This window comes from Ylistrum balloti, unplaced genomic scaffold (genome assembly GCF_031769215.1).
Source record: "Ylistrum balloti isolate Yb309-2 unplaced genomic scaffold, AGI_CSIRO_Ybal_v1 Utg370042, whole genome shotgun sequence".
NCBI lineage: Eukaryota > Metazoa > Mollusca > Bivalvia > Pectinida > Pectinidae > Ylistrum > Ylistrum balloti.
In genome coordinates, this window is record NW_026782099.1 from 96,664 (window position 1) to 119,914 (window position 23,251).

Genomic DNA, 23,251 nt, shown 5'->3' on the forward strand with positions numbered 1-23,251 from the left:
TTTGCAAACATTTTAATTCTAATTAAAAATGACAACCAGACTGAGAATCTTTTATCCGTCGTTAAGTACCTGCTGCAATAGATAACTTCATTTCTGTTCCCGAAAGTCGCGAAAGTAATTTCACGCTCCGATGCCTATATATGGATCTCTGACGCGGCTATATATGTTTGTTGAACGATTCTGTCGTAAAAAGGAAAAAAAAAACTAAATCCGTAACATGCTCATGTTTAAACGATGCACTTAGGAACCATCCGGATCTGTATAGCTGTGTACTAAGGCATTTTAAAGTTTTTTTTACAACTAGAACAAATGCTCCACTTGCTTTCAATATGTGTGCATTACTCGTCTACTCACTTCAGTGAAGTTTTGGTAAACAAGGTGTGTACAGATCGGGTCTTAGATACGCGTATGTAGTCATGATTGAAAACTAGATTATATACTTTTTAAAATGTGGTTTCTATGGAATACCTGGACGACATGACAATTCGTACTTTCAATTTGTCACTTGCCACTTTGTATTCTCCATCAGTCATTTGCTACTTTCCCCTTAAAGTTTGTACTTCCCATTAATTATTTTCTGCTTCCAACTTGTCAGATTGTACTCTCCTATTGTCATTTTCTACTTCCAACTTGTCAGATTGTACTCTCCTATTGTCATTTTCTACTTCCAACTTGTCAGATTGTACTCTCCTATTGTCATTTTCTACTTCCAACTTGTCAGATTGTACTCTCCTATTGTCATTTTCTACTTCCAACTTGTCAGATTGTACTCTCCTATTGTCATTTGGTACTTCCAACTTGTCAGATTGTACTCTCCTATTGTCATTTGGTACTTCCAACTTGTCAGATTATACTCTCCTATTGTCATTTTCTACTTCCAACTTGTCAGATTGTACTCTCCTATTGTCATTTTCTACTTCCAACTTGTCAGACTGTACTCTCCTATTGTCATTTGCTAGTTCCAACTTGTCAGATTGTACTCTCCTATTGTCATTTTCTACTTCCAACTTGTCAGACTGTACTCTCCTATTGTCATTTGGTACTTCCAACTTGTCAGATTGTACTCTCCTATTGTCATTTTCTACTTCCAACTTGTCAGATTGTACTCTCCTATTGTCATTTGCTACTTCCAACTTGTCAGATTGTACTCTCCTATTGTCATTTTCTACTTCCAACTTGTCAGACTGTACTCTCCTATTGTCATTTGGTACTTCCAACTTGTCAGATTGTACTCTCCTATTGTCATTTTCTACTTCCAACTTGTCAGATTATACTCTCCTATTGTCATTTTCTACTTCCAACTTGTCAGATTGTACTCTCCTATTGTCATTTTCTACTTCCAACTTGTCAGATTATACTCTCCTATTATCATTTGGTACTTCCAACTTGTCAGATTGTACTCTCCTATTGTCATTTGGTACTTCCAACTTGTCAGATTGTACTCTCCTATTGTCATTTTCTACTTCCAACTTGTCAGACTGTACTCTCCTATTGTCATTTGGTACTTCCAACTTGTCAGATTGTACTCTCCTATTGTCATTTTCTACTTCCAACTTGTCAGATTATACTCTCCTATTGTCATTTTCTACTTCCAACTTGTCAGATTGTACTCTCCTATTGTCATTTTCTACTTCCAACTTGTCAGATTGTACTCTCCTATTGTCATTTGGTACTTCCAACTTGTCAGATTGTACTCTCCTATTGTCATTTGGTACTTCCAACTTGTCAGATTGTACTCTCCTATTGTCATTTGGTACTTCCAACTTGTCAGATTGTACTCTCCTATTGTCATTTGGTACTTCCAACTTGTCAGATTGTACTCTCCTATTGTCATTTTCTACTTCCAACTTGTCAGATTGTACTCTCCTATTATCATTTGGTACTTCCAACTTGTCAGATTGTACTCTCCTATCGTCATTTGGTATTTCCAACTTGTCAAATTGTACTCTCCTATTGTCATTTGGTACTTCCAACTTGTCAGACTGTACTCTCCTATTGTCATTTGCTACTTGTCATTTTAGGCACCAAATGACTGATTATCAATGAACCATGAAACAATACAAAAATAAATAAAAAATTAATTTATCCTTTGATACCTGACATTTGATATTTACCAATTGCTGTTTTATCACTTAATACAATTTGTCATTTAATATGGCAAGCCAACTATTCAAAGTGCAATGTCAATCTTCTGTTTCACCGAATTATACAAGATATGTATATAGTATGAGGTATCGCACATCACATATGAGATATATATTTAATAAGATCAAAAGATATATATAAATAATTGAAATTTTGTTTCTATCGGAGATAAAATTTATGAGAGTTCATGGGATGGAAAATGAAAAATTAGACTCTCCCAGAATCATTTGTTGTGTTAAGGAATATGCACTCAATAGTGAAAGGAACATACTGCTCCACTCTGTTGAGAAATGTCCTGGGTAATGGTTCTTCAGAATGCATTATTGGTATATAGAACAATCGATTTCCATGTTTGTCCAAAAACATATTCAACTATATACCTATATAAATGGTACTTGAGAAATTTAAGTTTGACAAAGTCTTGTTCCTATATCAGACATCCTATATGAGATGAAACCTTGTAGTATATAAGATATTTTATATATACTATATAGCATATCTTCCATAATTGAAATATATGATATGAACCAGCACTGCTCCTCAAATAAATAACAAGATAACTCAAAGCATGATTTTATACCCCGCACCCCCTGTTTGAATGAAAGACACACAATCATAAATATGTATGTTCATAATAAAAGTTTAATTTCTCTTTGTTATTTTTAATTGTTCCATGCAAGGTACTGAAATGGAGAATTTCTACCACTAGAGTACTAGCTTGATGCCTGTATGAAGCCTAGAGTACCTTGAATGGTTTAAGAGAACTGGTCTGAAAAAACTGAACTTAATGATAAGGCCAATATGTTTCCATGGTAACAGAAAAAATTTAACTAGGGCACTAACCTAATATATACAGAAAATTTTGTGGAGTTGAGTGGAATGGTTTCGAAGTTGTACCCAGGAAAAGAAAGTTAACACTTATTTTGTGTTCTTTTGACTACCATATGTTTCCATGGTAACAGAAAAAATATAAAAAATGAAATGTCATAAATAGCAAAAAGCACAACTAGGGACTAACCTAACTCCATATATATAGAAAGTTTTGCTGAGTTGAGCTGAACGATTTTGAAATTTTAGCCCAGAAAGGAAAGTAAACCCTAATTTTGTGTTTTTTGGCTATGTTTCCATGGTAACAGAAAAAATATAAAAAAATAAAATGTCATCAATAGCAAAAGACACAGCTAGGACACTAACATAATATATACAGAAAGTTTTGTGAAGTTTTGAAGTGATAGCCTGGAAAAGCCCTCAGACAGACAGACAGATGGACAGATGCACACACAGACCCCAGATTAATATCCCCATCAAAAGTGTTTCACGAGGGATTATAAGTCATCATAACATAATTAAGCATATTTACTTGTTCAAATTTAGCCCACAATCAGATGAAAGAACGCTTTTACTATTTCTTATGAAGTGCTACATGGACCTTTCTAAAATTTCAATTTGGTTCCTCTTGGTCCCTAGTTGTGCCTGTTTGATTTTGGGACCTATCAAGAAAACAAAATAAATGACCAACTGCCTGCCATCTTAAAAGAATGTCTGTTATTGCTATTTCTTAAGAAGTGTTGGAAGGACCTTTCCCTAGCTTCATGTGTAGTTGCCTCTTTGTCCCCAGCTATGCCCTTTTCATTTTGAGGCTAATTATGAAAACAAAATGGCTGACAAAAACATTGGTTGAAAACTGTGGAAGGAAATCCCTGGACCTATGGACAGATGAACAATGCCATTCCATATGTGGGTCAAAATTTTTGAAAAGTGTCTAAAAATGACTGACACACTAATATCTTGGATTTGGCAATTTATGATTGTTATTGCTATTTCTTAAGATGAATTGAAAAATTTTATATATTGTACATGTAATTAAGAGCAAAATCAGAGGAAGGAAGTAAAAAGAAAGGAAAAGATCAAATTCAAAGAAATAAAGATGAAACGATGGTGAGTGCTAAAATCCCTCTGGAATCTTTTGTCTTTTCTTATAAAATACAATGAATCCAACTTTGCAATATGGACCTTCCCTAGAGAGAATTTTTGATGCCTATTAGGAATTGCCTATCTTTCATTCACCACATGTTTTTATTTTCAATAATATAAACATGGTTTTGCTTTGTTGTAATTAATTTACATATATTACTTTTTCATAAAGACTTGCACAAAATAAAATTGAAGCTATTTCTTTTCCATTCCGTCAGTTTGATTAGCACATACCCTTCAATATTATGTCATGAATCAAGATCATCCAAAAGTAAGAAAATTATCAAATTTGACACAGGGTCATTACAGCATGAAAAGAAAATGGGTTTTAACAATTTCTGAACAAATGCCAAAGTACTTCAAATTTCAAATACAAAGTAGAAAACTGAAAATTAGATACAGGTGGCATGTCATTTCAGGTACTCCATAGATTTGAGCACACATAATGCACCCCAACCTAAAGGTGAAATACAAATTACCAGTACAATAACACAATGACGATATCTCTGAATTTATTCTAGAAGGAGGCTGCTCAATTGTGTCTTCATAATGACCATTGGTAAATTTCTCAACCAATAGAATGTATTAATAAATAATGTTATGGTACATGTAAACAGGAAGTATTGTTAATGACCACTTCATACACATCAATGCTACAAAAACATTTATTGCACATATTCCTTTTATTTACCACTTCATACATCTTATTTATAAAGCTACATCTCCCTTTCTCACCACTATCATAACTATTTCAAGCTTTCAAACATAAATCTGTGTCTACAACACACACATATTAATTATTGAAATCATATGAATATGTAATGATTCAACACTTAGCACAACATTTTGATAATCTCTTTTTATGACCTACTCACCTTGATCTTCCCTGATATATATTTATGACAACAATTTCCATTTAGCTGCAATATCTGACAGGAAACTTGATATATATGTTACATCCCCTTACTTTTGTTTGGGTGTACAATAAAAAGTTATGCTCCCTGTTGTGAAAATTTCAGGATTCAGTTTTTCAATATGGATGAATATGTATTATAGCCTACCAGAACCTCTAATAAAGTGTGAGCTGTGAGGATTGTAATCGCAATTCTCTCTTGTGTGATTTTTCATAATACATATAGCATTGCATTTAATCTGGCTAGATCATAATGTCTCATGAAATGAATTATAAATCACAATACTTTTGTATGTAAACTGTCTGACTATTCCAGAACTAGGAAATTTAATTACTTTGATTTGTCTAATATAGACCTTACATACATTTATCTGTATTTCCATACAGGCAGAATGAAAATTTATTTGCAGTTGGAAATGCTCCACAATATATTGATTTTTATTCTTCAGGCCATACTTTATCAATCATAAATCAGTGTCATCACTCATTCTCTATTACAAAATTACTTGATCCCTTCAACACTGAAAAAAGTAGTAAATTGAAAACACTATTTCATGTTAGTAGGGCAAAATTATCAGTAATGGAATAATTTACAAAATGTAACCGAGCAATATACACAGTATACCAGGTATCAATCTAACTAGAATTGTACTTTTCCACTTCACAATGAGAATAGTGTAAAGGAACAGAATTTTAAGGTCCTACTGTATTTGTTTAGTCTCAAATTCTTTGTATCTGTATCTGAAATTTACCTGAAAGAAATTGAAATGAAAAACAAATTCATGAACTTGAAATATCAGACAGAGGCGTGTTGGATAAATACATTTTCAAACAAGTTCTACATGTATGCATCGATATTGAAATCTTAACAAATGAGTAACACAATTAAATAATTGTATTCTTACAAGAAAAACACCAAACTTTAATCTTGTGAACATCAATTACAGGTGAAGGCTTATTATATTTACAATAATGGATGATTCTATAACACATTTCCTGTCAACAAAAAGAGATGAACTGAAAGGAAGTAGTTTTGTACAATTGATTAAAAGCTTTGAAATATCGGATATGCTTCCTACAGGATCTTTTGTCATAATGTCACCTCACTTTTAGGTTAACAGACTTTATAGATCCCATCTAAGTATACTCAGCTTGTGTTGGAATGGCGCAGCAACATCTGCATAAACACACTGATCTTGTGTCTGAGCTACAGCTTAATTTTATATATACATGTACTACTGACCTATTGTCTATGCATGTGTTAAGCCACCTTGATATATTTGTCAGCATTGCCATATCATGGTGTAAGCCACCTTGATATATTTGTCAGCGTTGCCATATCATGGTGTAAGCCACCTTGATATATTTGTCAGCGTTGCCATATCATGGTGTAAGCCACCTTGATATATTTGTCAGCGTTGCCATATCATGGTGTAAGAGACCTTGATATATTTGTCAGTGTTGCCATATCATGGTGTAAGCCACCTTGATATATTTATCAGCATTGCCATATCATGGTGTAAGCCACCTTGATATATTTGTCAGCGTTGCCATATCATGGTGTAAGCCACCTTGATATATTTGTCAGTGTTGCCATATCATGGTGTAACCACCTTGATATATTTGTCAGCGTCACCATATCATGGTGTAAGCCACCTTGATATTTTTGTCAGCGTTGCCATATCATGGTGTAAGCCACCTTGATATATTTGTCAGCGTTGCCATATCATGGTGTAAGCCACCTTGATATATTTGTCAGCCTTGCCATATCATGGTGTAAGCCACCTTGATATATTTGTCAGCCTTGCCATATCATGGTGTAAGCCACCTTGATATATTTGTCAGTGTTGCCATATCACGGTGTAACCACCTTGATATATTTGTCAGCGTCGCCACATCATGGTGTAAGCCACCTTGATATATTTGTCAGCGTCGCCATATCATGGTGTATGTGACCTTGATATATTTGTCAGCGTCGCCATATCATGGTGTAAGCCACCTTGATATATTTGTCAGCGTCGCCATATCATGGTGTAAGCCCCACTTAAAGGTTGCACACTTTGAACTTTGACATGTATGTTTTTAATTTATTCATGTGTTTACATGTAACATGAATTTGAGACTTATGATAGAACAAGACTAAATATCATTATCTTTACTTTTGGCATTCTTGTCTTCCTTCACTGTTCTCTACTGCATTAGGAGGTAATGGTTCAGTTTTACTACATGTAAAGGCTATATATATTTAACTGCTGTTGTAGGGTGCTGTCCATCATCCCTGTACCTTATAAAGGTGTAAAAGCCCCTGACCTGTCATGTAGGGACATTATTTCTGTCACTTTATAGTAAAATAATAAGAAACACTAAAAGATGCATTACTCATTCCAAAGACACTAGTCCAAAACATAATGTATTTCATATTGACAATGTACTTACATGCTGGCATTGCACTGACTTCTGCTGTCACCACACAATTAATTCCAAGGTTGGACAATGCTCCTCTTATCATCCCACATGGAAAGGCCAAGTACTAAGGAAACAGAAATCCTAGGTACTCAGAAATCATTGCATCCTTTGTTTTTGTTTTTACTTGGAATTCCTTGCTTGTTAAGTGATTAGAAAAAATTGCTCAAACAAAAGTTCTAGTTGAAATCTTATTACCAGTAATAATTTTAGAACCTGACATCAGTCTCAGCAACAGAATAAACATGCCGTCTTTAGCAAGGAATTTCCATTTCAATATAAATTTTATGAATAACTATTCCAATATACGTACATACTAACTTATGTTTGTTTGCAGGAAAATGAATCACAGTGTTGTACATAAATACATATTTCAGTAAAGTATTTCCTGGTAGATACAGACTACTACCTTATTCAAATTCATCTTCAAAAATAGAGAACACATGGTCAGTGGCCTAAAAATGTATTATTCTATTTATCCTGCAACAACTTCCACAGGCTGTTTTGGCTATTCGATCTTTGTTTACCTGACATTGATGAAGAGAATGTATTTAATGTTAATGTCTTACGTTTACCTTACAACTCATGAAAATTTCAAATATGTAAAATAAATTGTTCAATATGTTACAGTTCCTGTTCTGGTTTTTTTTTTAAATTCAGATTATCAAAATTTCCACAGGCTGTTTGGGCTATTCAATCTTTGTTTACCTGACACTGATGAAGAGAATGTATTTAATGTTAATGTCTTACGTTTACCTTACAACTCATGAAAATTTCAAATATGTAAAATAAATTGTTCAATATGTTACAGTTCCTGTTCTGGTTTTTTTAAAAATTCAGATTATCAAAATTTCCACAGGCTTTTTGGGCTATTCAATCTTTGTTTACCTAACATTGATGTTTCACTGAATCATGCCTTATGACGCATGTCAGAATAATTGCTATGTAAAGAAATAGAGTTTGCACACATCAAAGGATAAATAAAAATCAATCTTCCAGATTTCTGAAGATAAGTTGTTTTTTTACAACAAAAGTTACAGAAACTAGAAATAGGGATAGGTTAAAACTGACTGATGATAAACGAATATCAAAATAACTGGATTGATATTATCATGACATATTTGTTATGTGCTATATACCCACGTTTATCAGAGAATGTATCTAATGTTAATGTCTTACGTTTACCTTACAACTCATGAAAACTGTAAATATGTAAAATAAATTCTTCAATATGTAACAGTTCCTGTTCACTGAGACACCTTTTTTTCACAGGCATGAAATGAATTGAAGATACATTGTATAGAATCATCCGACATACATTTCATTAAATAGTACTTCATTTCCAATAACATAGCCTGGCTTGAGACTTGACTGTGTATGTAGTGTATATAAAAACTGCCTGTAAGTACATGTATCCCACCTTGCTTTATGTTTGGTAGTCGAGAAGCCAATTTGTTCATTATATTTATGAATATAAAAAATAATATTTTTTGATTAATTTGCAATTGATAGTAATACATTATGTTCAAGCAGACACTGACTACATTGATAAACTGTAATATCCATACTACAAAAACACTCATGGTGATATATGTAAACCAGAACAATCTGATCAGTCCTAGATTAGTGTTGCTTTACATCATGTTAACAGCCAGGGTCATTTAAGGATGTGACAGGTTTAGGTGATGGATGAAAGCCAGAGTTCCCGGAGAAAAACCACCAACCTAAGTCTGCAGCCTGGGGATTGCCCCACACCAACAAACCTCAAACCCACGGCTCAGAGATTGGGAGCTATTGATAAAGGTAGTTTAACTCATCAACCCTAGAGCCTGGTGTAGTAATACTATGGGGTAAATATGGACTTGGGTAACAATACGTGCCTCCAATACAAGGGCATGAAAATAAACAAAAATTCTTTCATATTTTATCCAAGGCAGGATACTCCTTTTCCTTGTGGAGCTACAATTTCCATACTTTATTAACCTTCTGAAAGTAATATCTAAAACAGAATATCCTTTACCTTTGGTGCAGCATCCATATACTGTTTCCCACTAGATATCTGTGTAAGGAACCTAAATTTGTTGTCTTGAAGAACATACACACCCTAAAACAAAATTATCACTCATGATAGTACATATTTATTGTCATTACATGCAATGGTATATTTGAAGGTAAAGAAATGACAAAAGTCTTATTTAATTATTTTTCTTGATGCCTCATTTAGAATATGTAGTGTAAAATTCAAAAATAAACAAAGGACATCAAGATTTTAGTAACAAGTATGTATGAGAAGGGAGATAATTCTGTAATATCACCTGGTGATTTGTCCTCAGGTTGTCCACTTGCTTCTTGTAAACTGAATTCCAAAAGTCTTTACAAATAAATTTCATTGTATCAAGCTCATCTTTGAATCTTGAACAGTCTTTTGTGAATCTGAAAAAAAATGATTTCAAACCTTTAAAATCAGTATCAAGATTTGAATAACCTTCATGAAAATACAAACATACATTTATGTACATTTTCCTTGATCATAAGATTTATTGACAAAATTTCATTCTCAACATGTGCACTACCAAACCCAGATGTAGTAATCAACAATGTAACTGTAACTTTCCAAAGTCTTACCAGATTCTGTATCAGTACTGTTTTAAATTGGATGATATACAATGCCAAAAAATAGCCACTGAGTCTTGTATAAAGTGGTGTGCAAATGTAAGCGACTAATTTGATGACACACTGGAATATGTAAGAAATCTGTGAATCAACTGAATTATTCTAGATTTAAAAAAATTAATCATCAAAAAGAAAAAGTAACATGATAAATTACAGGCATATGACATCACCCTATTTTTAATTAAGTACTAAACTATAAATTCCTTTCAATGACATTCTATACAATGAAATACAGATATTCCTTTCATAGACACTTCTTCACCACAATCACATCCAGTGTTAGGTTGTTCATAAGTACAATATCCAAACATCCTTTTATTGGGGTTGTGACAAAATGATACTGAAAAATAATGATACCCTCACCTAGAAATGTAATTTTTACAATAAACTCACCTTTCACTTAGACTTTGACCAACACGAAAACCCAATGATTCCAATTTGGAAATGCACTGATCCTAAAAAGGAAAATGGAATGAAACATTTAAAAACAAAATGGGGCCTAACGGCTTTGGCAGTCATCTGAGGTAAGCAATATTGAATATAAAGGTTATTGGGTAAGTAGCTTTAAAGTGTCACAAAAAGGAAATTACAACACTGATGATAGTAAGACTAAAGTGATATGTTTTAAGTCCTTGGAGATCAGCCAGTGTCAATATGTGTATACCATCCAAACTGTAATCCTATACTTAAACTTCTTACCCAGTTATTTCCAGTAGAAAATAAACAACTTTATTTTAAAAAACTGAAGTTAACTTCTTTCCCTCCTCAGGGAAAAATGAAATTTGCAATTTTGGTAGAGCACCTTAAGACCCTTCAATCCATAAAGAACATTTGATTCTACCATATCTGGGTGAGGAAAAGATTTTTGAAACTTGAGTCAATTTGACTCCTCTTGGCCCTGCCCCTCATGCCCCTGGGGAGAGTGTGGACCATACATAATTCACTGTTTTGATTTGTTTTTATCTAGAGAGGTTTCTGTTTCTGTAAAATTTCCTAGAAATCTATTCATAGTTTTTTGAGTGGAAGTCAATGACATCCGACAAAAGCAATCACAATAGGTCAACATGAGAATATGCATTTATTAAAATAAATACCATGTATGTAACATTCAGACGTGTAGACACAGAGATTTATACACTTCAGATCGAAGAGATTGGACATCATCAGTTAAAAGAGTTTGGATAGTGGTATTAACAAACACAGAGTAGACAATATGCCCAATACAAGTCAGAAAAGTGTGGACACCATTACCAATAAACCTCAGGTAAAAAAGTGAAGATAGCATAATTAACACACATAGATACAAGATAGCAGACACTGGACAACAAGATCAACACATACCAGACATAAGGGAGTGGACACTAGATCAATAAACATTAGATACGATAGAGTGGACACTGTGATAAATACACATCAGACACAAGGGAGTGGACACCAACACCAATACACATCAGACACAAGGGAGTGGACACCAACACCAATACACATCAGACACAAGGGAGTGGACACCAACACCAATACACATCAGACACAAGGGAGTGGACACCAACACCAATACACATCAGACACAAGGGAGTGGACACCAACACCAATACACAGACACAAGGGAGTGGACACCAACACCAATACACATCAGACACAAGGGAGTGGACACCAACACCAATACACATCAGACACAAGGGAGTGGACACCAACACCAATACACATCAGACACAAGGGAGTGGACACCAACACCAATACACATCAGACACAAGGGAGTGGACACCAACACCAATACGCATCAGACACAAGGGAGTGGACACCAACACCAATACACATCAGACACAAGGGAGTTGACACCAAGACCAACACCCAGACACAAGGGAGTGGACACCAAGACAAAATACACATCAGACACAAGGGAGTGGACACCAGATCAATAAACCTCAAGTAAAAAAGTGAAGATAGCATGATTAACACACATAGATACAAGATAGCAGACACTGGACAACAAGATCAACACATACCAGACATAAGGGAGTGGACACTAGATCAATAAACATTAGATACGATAGAGTGGACACTGTGATAAACATCAGACACTGACACCAACACCAATACACAACAGACACAAGGGAGTGGACACCAACACCAATACACATCAGACACAAGGGAGTGGACACCAACACCAATACACATCAGACACAAGGGAGTGGACACCAACACCAATACACAGACACAAGGGAGTGGACACCAAGATTAATACACATCAGACACAAGGGAGTGGACACCAACACCAATACACATCAGACACAAGGGAGTGGACACCAACACCAATACACATCAGACACAAGGGAGTGGACACCAACACCAATACACATCAGACACAAGGGAGTGGACACCAACACCAATACACATCAGACACAAGGGAGTGGAAACCAAGACCAATACACAGACACAAGGGAGTGGACACCAACACCAATACACAGACACAAGGGAGTGGACACCAACACCAATACACATCAGACACAAGGGAGTGGAAACCAACACCAATACGCATCAGACACAAGGGAGTGGACACCAACACCAATACACATCAGACACAAGTGAGTGGACACCAACACCAATACACAGACACAAGGGAGTGGACACCAAGACCAAATACACATCAGACACAAGGGAGTGGACACCAAGACCAATACACATTAGACACAAGGGAGTGGACAACAAGATAAATACACACATAAGTCACAAGAAAGTGGACACCAAGATCAACACACACCAGACAAAACTGTGGATAGCATGACCAACACATATTAGATAAAAGATGGTGACCTGAGATAAACAATGTCATATATAAAGGTTAAAGGATAGGAAGGTTTCAAGCGTCATGAAAAAGAAATTGTGACAAGGATGACAGTAAGTCAGTATCAATACAAACATACCATAAAAACTGTCATCCTAGACTATAGCTCTTGCAAAGTTATTTCCAATGAGAAATAAACAAGGTTATGCTGAAAATTGCATTTTTTCTGTAAATAATTATAGTAAAGTTAACCTCCATCCCACGGAGAAATGTGAAACCCATTTTGGTAAAGCATCTTAAGACTCTTCCATCTATGAAGAGCATTGATTCTACCATACCTGGGTGTTGAGAAGAAGATTCTCAAAAATACATTTTTTCTATAAAAACTAGATAATTTTACCCCTCCCCACGGGGTAATGTGATACCCTGAGGCCATCAAATTCACACATTCATCAAAGAAGAGCGTTTGATTCCACCATATCTGGGCGTTGAGAAGAAGTCAATCCGACTCCTCTTTGGTTTCTGCAAAAGTTCATTTAAATTGGTTCAAGGCTTTTTGAGAAAAGTTGAAAATGTTAACTCACATCTGGTACGAGAGAGAGAACACAGAGATCAATACAAATCATATTTAAGATTGTGGACACTATGATAAACACACGTCGAATGCAAGAAACACCATAATCAAAATACGTCTGTTTATCGGCACTCATATCCATGGAAGGTACACGAGTGTGGAGTGCAATAACTGAACCAAAAATATTCAAATAATTTTTCAATAATCTTATAACCGTGTAATGTTAATATACATATAAAAATTGTGTTACTTGTTCTATTTTTTCCGCAGTTCTGTATAAATAGTTTATCATTTCCATGTGCAGGTACTCAAACACAACTTCGTCTGCCATATTTATTCCCATTCCTAACGTTCAAGTCGGATTTATGAACAAGCTGTTATAAATATCCGGACAAGACCTTTGAACACATTCGGAAATTAATATTTTTTCAAGTTCATAGTGTTCGCCCTTGTTATCTAATATAACAAACTGAAAAAGGATAAATTGCCTAAGAATCTAGTTTTAATGTTAATGATTGAAATATATTTAAAATAGAAACTCTATAAACTTGGTACGGGAAAAAATACTGTACAATATAACAATGGATTATAAGGTCCAATTTGAATTGAACTTATTTAGATAAATGCTTTATTCAGATAAGCAGTTGTCTTATAATTTGTATATTATTGTGGTAGATAATTTTGTGTTAACCGCAATTTCCGGATATTTGTAACAGGTACCCGGTTTTCATTTAGCTGTTGCAAAAAATGGCTGACGTGCGTGGTGTATCGGCGTTGCAAGACGAGTTAGAGAAAGCCAAGGAAAGCTTGAAAGATGTAGACGATAGCATAAAGAAACTTACAGGGAGAGACCCAACGGAACCAAGGTTGACATTTTGCATATATCAGATACAATATACTTCGCCTTAACAGTCAAATAGGTCTACATCGACTGTGGTTGGATTTTTCCAAGAATCTGTAAAAAAAGGGAGGGGGGGGGGGGGGGGGTGAAACTTGATTTGTCAGTATCTCGAATCGCAGTTTTAGAATCATATGAGAATATGGTTTTGTGTATGAGTAATACCGTTTTTTAAATCTCCAAATGACCAACGCATATTTTTTGAATGCCCAGTTATACAGGTACAAAGTGTAGTATACGTCCCTGTGTACGTAAACCACGTTAACACCAGACGTTTACATGTTTAAGATTTGCAGTTTAACTATCTGGCTAAGAAACCCAAACCAGAATCGGTGATCTTGATTCCATCAGTTTCTTATTATTAGAATACATTAGAACAAAGTAAAGACACCAATAGAACATTCAAGATAGATATTATCGGGAACAAGTGTATATTATCTAGAGTAACATTTGTTTAATGCTCAAGCACGCTACAACAATACAAATTTCTAAATATGGCTCCAACACCTTACTCTGACTGAACTTTTTACCAATTAAACATGAACCTTACATTACTAGAAGGTGCTTTAAGCTAAAAGACTACACTCTTGTGACAACAATTATATAGACATTGTAAATTACTACTACTTATCACCTATCAAGTCTCAAGGATACAAAGGTGGGCAATAGAGAGTCAATCAGTTTTGTAAGGACTCCTCATGTCGACCAACATGATACGATACAATAACACTTGATATTGGTAGACCATGGCAACTCAAACTTTTGATAAGCAACAATTTTTGAAAGAGGATGTTTACTTGATGTCTTAAAGTCTTTATGGCTATATATAGGTTGATCAGCAGATTACATGTACATGGTGAGAATAAACCTGAGACAAATATTTGTCATAATATTAAATAATTTATTCTCATTGTAGTATATATATGTATGGAGTTAACTAGATATATTTCATTTTAGACCCTCAACAAGACGTGTAACAGCTGTTGCTGATGGCAGGGGTAGGGAGCGCTTACTGCTTCAAGCAAGGTACTTGTTAAGCTTTAAATTGCTTATAAATATGAAATCATAATGTATAAATAAACAACATTGAAGGAATTTGTTTGTTCCGGTCTCAAGTTATTGCTGACAAGGTCAGGTAGTGCTTGAGAGGTACAATTGAAAATGGTTCAGAGATGGAGATCCTGCATGTTGTATCATTTAGTTTAACTAAGAACAATGTTCTAAACCTCATTGACAGTATTTAAGTGATTCTTTTTGTGACATAACAGTTGACATTGTGTAGTATCATACATCAATTGATTTGGGTGCATAGAATCATTGGACATTCAGGCGTACATAACAGCACCAAACTGACAGTTAGATACACATGCAGATGGATTGGCTATGCTCCTGGAGCAGTTATAACAATAACTCTTAGCATATTTCACTCCTTAGCAAAACAGTCCATTTTAAAGACAAGTTCATGCTTTTTTTCTCTCTTAAAATGGATTAAAAAATTTCACATTGTCTTCAGGTGGGGCCCAGATGAGGAACAACAAGCTAAGAGAAGAATTGCCGGAGGTGCTTTCTCAAGGTAACTTAATTGTATGGCTTTGAAGTTGTACTTGTCAGCGTAATTATCTAGTTGCACCCTTTTTTAGCCCACCATCATCAGATGATGGGCTTGTCAGATCGCTCTGTGTCTGTGATCCATCGGCTGTGTGTCCGTAAATGAGTTTTGTTATCACTATTTCTGGAGAAGTCTTCGATGGATCTTTTGAAAATTGCGCATGTAGATTCCCCTTGGTCCCTAGTTGTGCCTGTTTGATTTTGGGACTGATGAAAAAAACAAAATGGCCGACAAGCAGCCATCTTGGGTTTTTTAAATGTAGTTTCTTATGGCTATTCCTTTCAAAGTACTGAATGAATCTCCCTTAAATTTCATATGTATGTTCACCTTGTTTTGTTAATCTAAAGTTTTGTTGAGGGAAGCATTATACAATGGGGTTTTTTTTTCAGCTCCTATGAAGCAATATTTTTTGTTGTATACTAAACATAAAGTTATATTTTGGAACTTTATATATGAATTTGATGTGGTGCTCTCTGTTTTAACAGGCTTGGTCCAATGCATAGGATGATAGGCAGAGGACGTCCACCAAGAGGACGGGATAGTGGGGATGAAGATGATCTTCCCAACAAGGTAGGTAACATTTAAGAAATTAAGTCTGATAAGAGATTGGAGAAGATTTGGGGTGTTGGGATGTAAGGTTGTTTGTAATACATATATCCACCAGAGGGTTAAGAAAATGGATGCAAAAATCTGAAAGGTAGATTTATTGGTATCATAGAGGGACATGAATGTTTGACTAGACTGAAACCTGTATGTTTTCATGTAAAACATTTAAGAAATTATTCCATTCAATTTTTACATTAGCACTATCAATATTTTAGACTTTTTAAACAGGTGGATGTGTGATTTATTAACAGACTACTAATGTTTTTTAGTCGCATTTACCAGAACATGAAAGGAAAAAAAATGAAGAGGGACTTGCTGTTAAGTTGATATCAGATCAAATAAAGGACAAAAGATGCATAACAAAAAACAAAAAATATTTGAAATAATCTCGGGTTGTGTAGGAACTGGAAATTTTTATATTGTTTGTTTCTCAGCCCACTATCCAGTCCTCAGTTGTTGCTACCCCTAAAGAATCCAGGACACGCCAATCCAGCATTGAGGAACAGAGTTCAGACCGAAAGGGCACCGCCAGGTTAGCTATTTTCTTCAAGTATTTACAATACAAACATGATATGCAATAGGTCTTGTGGGAAATATAAGTAAGCTTTCTTACTTGTAACAAAATTGGATGCATCAAAGATAATAGTTCAAATATCACAATATGTATTCAATGTTTTAATTCGTTTTTGACATTTTGATTTCAGAAATAGAAGAATGTTTGGCTTACTCTTGGGAACATTGAGAAAATTCAAAGATGAAGCCAAGGAAACTGAAGATAAGGTTTGTTAAATGGGGTAGACATACATAATTGAATTCAGGTCCACACTTAAAGAGAATTTTAGAAATACAGGTACATTTTTATGCCCCCTCCATTTATGGCCGGGGGCATATAGCATTGCCCATGTCCGTCCGTCGTGTCCCAAATCAGTATATACCACCTAACAACTTCATTTAGAAGGCAATTTTCATGAAACTTCATACAAATATCAAGTATGGAAAGACCTCATGCAGTGTTGAATTTCTCGGCATTCTAAAAAAAGATGGCCACCAGGGGGAGATAACTCAAAAAAGAGGAACATCATCTTATTTCTACATAATTTGGTACTTGTGGGTTTTAAGGCATAAGGAACTAATATACTCCCTCATTTTTTCCAGAGAACAAAATTCCAAATTCATGTACGTTAAATCAACTTGTCAATTTAAGTATGAAACTTAAGTTGTACATAGTTGCATACAAATTAACAAAATCATCTCTTTCGGACCTTTCACTATTATTTCACATGGGGGGGCGGGGGCATTCATGTCTTACAGACATTTTCTAGTTTAACTAACTGTTCGAAATGTCAGTGATAAAAAGACTTTTATGCTTTCACAGCACAGTAGAATGTATACAAGTGTTTACTTTGCACATTTGCTACACTTTTATCTCTCAATACATCTCGGCCGAATATTGATGTTTGAGTTTGACTCCATTTTGTCTAAATAGATATAGTTCCTGCTTTGATCATGTTGTTACTTCAGATTAGTGAAGTCTCAAAAACTGAATAAAAAAAATGGCAAATCTTTAAATTCTAGTATTTTAGAACTGAAGTATGGAATATGTATTTATTTAACCTGAATTGACCTTGTGTATTTTTCAGCCTATAGCTTGCATCTCATAAGAATTTTTACTGCAGTTTTACCTCTAAATAGAGACTTTGAAGTAAAGATAGGAATATTAATATTCTAAAGGAATCATTTTCTTACATGGATAAATGTATTTAACATAGTTAACATAAAGGGACTGAGAACTCTCTCAGTATATATGTAGGAAAATTGTTACCTTTTCTTCCAAGGAGTGGAGAACAATATGAGAAATATGGATGATAAATGTTTAAGTGGTTTGTCAATTAAGATATAATCTTGAAATCAAATGATTTTTGTAGGAAGTTCAAAGAAAACAGATTGAACAAAAGTTGGAAGAAAAAGCCATTTCAGAGAAGGAGGATCTTCTCAGAGAACGTCATCAGCTTTTCTTGGAACGAAAACAACAACAGGCCAAAATTCGTCGTCTAGAATACAAAATGGAACTTATTGAAATAGTAAGTTTTATGTATACTGTGAACATGACAAAGAATTAAGCTTCAAGAAAAACATCATCAATCCATGCTAGTAAAAATATAGCATGCATATCTATGGATTGCAGTAAAACCATTTATTTTACTTCAGAATAAATGTACTATGGTGTCTGCCTACATTGATAGGAGGGTAACTAACCAAGTAACTCATACATATAATTATAGAAATATGCATTGTAACACCCAACATATTATATCTGGTTAGCCTTTTTATACAGATAAATATTTGACAAGAAATAAGATATAAATTGACAGTGCATCAATATAAATGTCATATTTTGGTTCATGATAAATGAATATAGACTTCTGAGGGTTGTATGCAGGTATGCATTTTATAGATTGTATAAATGTAAGATCTTAAGTAAATTTTCATTTTATGAAACAAGCCTTGAGACAATTTTATTTTTTTGAGCCTTTGTAAGCAAAAAATTTAAACCTCAAGACAAGTATCATAAAATCTCAAATGAAAGGAAAACAAATATAAAGTACTCCTTATCACAGAAATCAGAAAAGTTACATTTTGACAAGTTTATAGTAAAAATATAGAGGCAGTGATTTTGTCCTTATGATGACGTCAAAATGCTCCAGGATACATTACACTAGTGGTGTACTGGTATGCTGAAATATTACATGGGCAAATTCAATGGATAACATACAGATTATGTGATAAATCTATGTTATGGTTCAAAGGAGTATATATATCGTTGACTTAGAAGGTTATGATTTTCTATATTTGTATATAGTTTTTCTCAGTTGCTGTGACATGTTAAACAGCAAATGAAATGTTTTTTTATGTAATACTGAAAGGAATTTAAAGAATACAATTAAGAACACTGTGTAGATCTGGCAACTAGTTGTGTAAGTGAACAAGAAGCCCACAGGACATAACGGTCATCACACTATAAAGACCTTTATATGAAAGAGGCAAAAAAGGCCTTAAATAAATTGCTCAACTACTTTACAGCTTACAAAGAAGACATTGTTGGTTCATAAAAACATTTTCTGCAAACTTGAAATCATCTTCTTTACTCATGTTACTACAAAAATGCCATTACTCTGAATCTTATGATTTGTCTAAACAGAAATGTTAAGATCTCAACTCACTGGACCCAAGAGATCTTGAATATAGGTATAGGCCAATTATTTCAACAGATCGTAGCCCTTCATTTCATCCACTTATATCAAAGAACCAATAGCACCAGCCAAGACCTTTTTGTTTTTGAGAAGAAGTCATTTGTCACATTTGACCCAATTTAGTTATTGAGAATAAGTCATTTAGATTTTTTTTACACATTTGTCCCCTGTGACCTTGAAAATGGGTTAAGATAATTCAATTTAACAAACTTTGTAACCCTTCATCCCGTCATGCTACAGGCCCAATATCCTGAGCCTTTTGGTTATTGAGAAGTCATTTGAACAGAAAGATTACGTGTGGCGGTTGGTGCATGACAACAACCAAAACACAATATCTATAGGTCATCCCGACCCATCAGGTCCAATGACCTAAAAATACAGAATGATCATTAGATAGTTTTCTGTAGTTTGGAAGAGATAATTGGAAGATATATTTATATGATGGATTTTTAATGGGATTTATTGGTCTTGCATGAAATGAGTAATATTCTTACTTATTATTATATTAATTGTTCTGTTTACAGCATGATGCCTGGGAAAAGGAGACACGCAAGTTAGAAAAATTTATTCACACCAAAGCCAAACCACACATATTTTATCTTCCAAAAACTATGGATGCTGTATTAGAAGGAAAGAGAAAAGAGACTGCTAAATATGTGGATGGTATGTTTGTAAAAAAAAAGAAAAGAAAAAAAAAAGCCCTTTGATTATTATACAGTGACTACTTTAAGGATCGTGTTACTTGTTTTGTGTTACAAGCAGAAAAAAAAGTGATTTAAATGTTTGTTCACTTAGCCCATTTCTTAGAATTTCATAATTAATTTGTAATGAGGAAGGTCTGTTAGAAGACAAACTTATGTATGACATACCTGTCACCATTTTAATGTGATGCATAATGGTTTAGCATCTGTCTTATCTGTATGCATTTCAAAATAGTAATCATGCATTTATTTCACTTTAGCTTGAGTTTGGCATATAACGTTCAATACTTTGGTACATGTGTTGAAGAAAAAAAACATCATGAAATAATATATTTCTTCAACAGACATGATTGAAGAGCGAAGGAGGAAACTGCAGATTGAGATTGAAGACCTGATGGCCAAGGACCTGCCAGGTGGAAAAGTTGACATGGAAGGCGAAGAGGACGAAGGGGCCATGGAGGGGGATAGAAACACAGATAAGGAAAACAGGCGTAGGAAATCTAGTGGGGAAAGGGTAGACTTGCGTAGGCAGCTAGATCAGAGGGATAAACATAGAGGGGGTAGGGATGGGGAGACACCAAGAAAACGCAGGAAGTCTGATAGTGTAACTGAGGAAGACCGACACAATAGGGCAGGTAAGCACCGAAGGAGAAGTAAGGAAGAAGGGGATAGGTCAGGGGGCAGGAGAGACAGTCATAAGACAGGGGCACCAAGAAGGGACGACAGGGCAAAGGATCGTGCTGAACCCAGGGTGGAAATCAGTTACAATGATGAGGAAGAAGAGGAGGAGGAAGGAGAACTCCGAACTGAATCTAGCAACAACACTGGTAGTAATAGTATGGTAGTTAAAGATAAACGAACAGTAGAGCAGACAGATACTTCAGTGAAGCCAGACAAGATGGACACTGGGGAAACACAAGTTGAAATGGCCAAGAGCACAAAACAGTCTCGAGCTATGATGGCAGAAGATGAGGAGGAGGAAGGAGAGGAAGGAGAAGTGCATGATGCTGTGGATGAATGATATCTGGGAAGGGGCAGCTCATATATAAATATATGTATATGGCCTATAAGATTTATAGTACTTTTCAGTAAAAGGGTTGGGCAATTGTTTGTCTTGGCTGAAACTGGGGAGAAACATGTCTAAGAGAAAATTGTTGTCCAAGAAACAGGGGAGGGAGGGAGGTAGCTATGTAACAGCTATACAGTGGATACTTCATTAAATATAAGATATTGAATATAAATCTGTTGAAGGAAATTGTTTGAATTTAAAAAAGTGATTGGGATGAAAAATAGGGATGGGAATAGTTCTTCATAGTAGATACATATTGGTATCAGTGTCATGTATATAGAGAAGAGTTTATTGATTCAATGATGGGTGCCATTTTAGGCCTTCTGGTGGCTATCACGGATAAGTTTGATTTTAAGTATATGAATACTTGTGATTACGCCGTCATGACATGATTTGAAATTAAAGCTCAGTTATAGACCTTTCTGAGTTATGGGGGAGTAGTGGGGGTGTGTCAAATTCATAATTGCTCATAATCATAATTTACCATCAAAATCATAAAGAAAGCTTAAAATGTTACGTAGTTATGAAACTACATAATGATGTTTTAAGCTTTCTTTATAATTTGGATGCTTTGTGACATTCAAAAGCTGTAGAAAATAAAACATCTGAAAGATTTAGCCCATAGACAAAAAAAGTGTACTATAATTTCCTGTCAGATCATGGTGGTTTACGCTGAAGGTATTCATGCCCAAAAAAATACACTTGTCAGTGATAGCCACCAGAAGGTCTGAATTGGCATCCATCTTTTGACATTGTTTGTAATAATCCAGTGCAATACACTTGTGTATTGTGTTAATAGCATTTCCACATAATCATTTGTGTTGACAAATTTCAAGTTTCAGTTTTGAAAAGGACATAAATGTTTTGTGCATTCTTGACAAGATTTGTGGTCTCACATGACTGCTATATAAGCTTTTTCAATCGAAAAATGTTTTAATTTCCTGATTTCATTTTAAGAAAACTAACAAGTTTTTTTTCCCATTGATTTACATTGGTTGTTTTATGACAAATTGTAAACATCAAGTTGTCAATTAGACAATTAATTTGTATCTAAAAACAATTGATATCACAGAAATGATTTTTCAGATTTGATTTTGCTATTTCTTGATAATCCAGTGGACAACTTTTTACGTTATTTGAACAGCTCCTTGCCCTTTATCTGCCGTTGGGTTGAAATCTTGACTTAAATGGTAACAATGAATCCTGATATATTGTCTAGTTAAACACCTGACATAAGACAATTAATGCTTTGTATCTCATACATAGTATAATTGAGGGACAGAAAAAGATACATTCTAACAGGCTTGTTATAAAAGATTTCTTTTTAGATTGAACCAGGGACAGGTAAGTATATCTACCTACTGACAAGGATGTCCTCGAGTCATCATTTACAAAGCTCAAAAGTGTTGATACAGAACTATTGCACCATTTTCATAGGACAAGGGGAGGCAATAACAAGGAAGAAATGGTTGTGCTAAATACAATTGCAGCTTCACATTTTTGACTTTGGATACATTTTTTTTTAATTCATGGAACTAGTGTATTACCAATACAGAACAATAGTAAATGCCAAGAACAGATGTGAAAGCA

General features: G+C 34.6%; 3 protein-coding genes across 3 annotated transcripts; 1 reads left to right on the forward strand and 2 right to left on the reverse strand.

The window, feature by feature from the left end:
- Window positions 1-848: 848 nt before the first annotated feature.
- LOC132549120 (myb/SANT-like DNA-binding domain-containing protein 4) lies at window positions 849-2,466 on the reverse strand. The gene is made up of 3 exons (XM_060213042.1): window positions 2,417-2,466; window positions 1,569-1,992; window positions 849-1,259 (listed from the first exon to the last, which is right to left on the reverse strand). Exons 1-3 carry the CDS (start codon window positions 2,464-2,466, stop codon window positions 849-851), a joined length of 885 nt encoding a protein of 294 aa, XP_060069025.1.
- A 2,304-nt stretch (window positions 2,467-4,770) lies between these two features.
- LOC132549109 (trafficking protein particle complex subunit 6B-like) lies at window positions 4,771-13,858 on the reverse strand. Its single transcript, XM_060213026.1, has 6 exons — window positions 13,778-13,858; window positions 10,562-10,623; window positions 9,811-9,928; window positions 9,516-9,599; window positions 7,469-7,562; window positions 4,771-5,784 (listed from the first exon to the last, which is right to left on the reverse strand). Exons 1-6 carry the CDS (start codon window positions 13,856-13,858, stop codon window positions 5,753-5,755), a joined length of 471 nt encoding a protein of 156 aa, XP_060069009.1. The 3' UTR covers window positions 4,771-5,752.
- A 416-nt stretch (window positions 13,859-14,274) lies between these two features.
- On the forward strand, window positions 14,275-22,653 carry LOC132549059 (pinin-like). Its single transcript, XM_060212960.1, has 9 exons — window positions 14,275-14,393; window positions 15,383-15,451; window positions 15,939-15,998; window positions 16,520-16,604; window positions 17,075-17,172; window positions 17,345-17,420; window positions 18,566-18,721; window positions 20,416-20,554; window positions 20,937-22,653. Exons 1-9 carry the CDS (start codon window positions 14,275-14,277, stop codon window positions 21,611-21,613), a joined length of 1,479 nt encoding a protein of 492 aa, XP_060068943.1. The 3' UTR covers window positions 21,614-22,653.
- Window positions 22,654-23,251: the final 598 nt, after the last annotated feature.

Coding starts and splice junctions, on each gene's coding strand:
- LOC132549120 (XM_060213042.1), bottom strand. CDS start 2,466: ATGCATTCTGAAGAACCATTACCCAGGACATTTCTCAACAGAGTGGAG. Junction 1,993..2,416: donor TTTCTCAACAGAGTGGAGCA/GTATGTTCCTTT, acceptor AAATGACAATAG/GAGAGTACAGTCTGACAAGT. Junction 1,260..1,568: donor TAGAAAATGACAATAGGAGA/GTATAATCTGAC, acceptor TAATCTGACAAG/TTGGAAGTAGAAAATGACAA.
- LOC132549109 (XM_060213026.1), bottom strand. CDS start 13,858: ATGGCAGACGAAGTTGTGTTTGAGTACCTGCACATGGAAATGATAAAC. Junction 10,624..13,777: donor CTGCGGAAAAAATAGAACAA/GTAACACAATTT, acceptor TTTCCTTTTTAG/GATCAGTGCATTTCCAAATT. Junction 5,785..7,468: donor AGTCAGTGCAATGCCAGCAT/GTAAGTACATTG, acceptor AATTTCTTTCAG/GTAAATTTCAGATACAGATA.
- LOC132549059 (XM_060212960.1), top strand. CDS start 14,275: ATGGCTGACGTGCGTGGTGTATCGGCGTTGCAAGACGAGTTAGAGAAA. Junction 17,421..18,565: donor CCAAGGAAACTGAAGATAAG/GTTTGTTAAATG, acceptor TGATTTTTGTAG/GAAGTTCAAAGAAAACAGAT. Junction 20,555..20,936: donor GACTGCTAAATATGTGGATG/GTATGTTTGTAA, acceptor TTTCTTCAACAG/ACATGATTGAAGAGCGAAGG.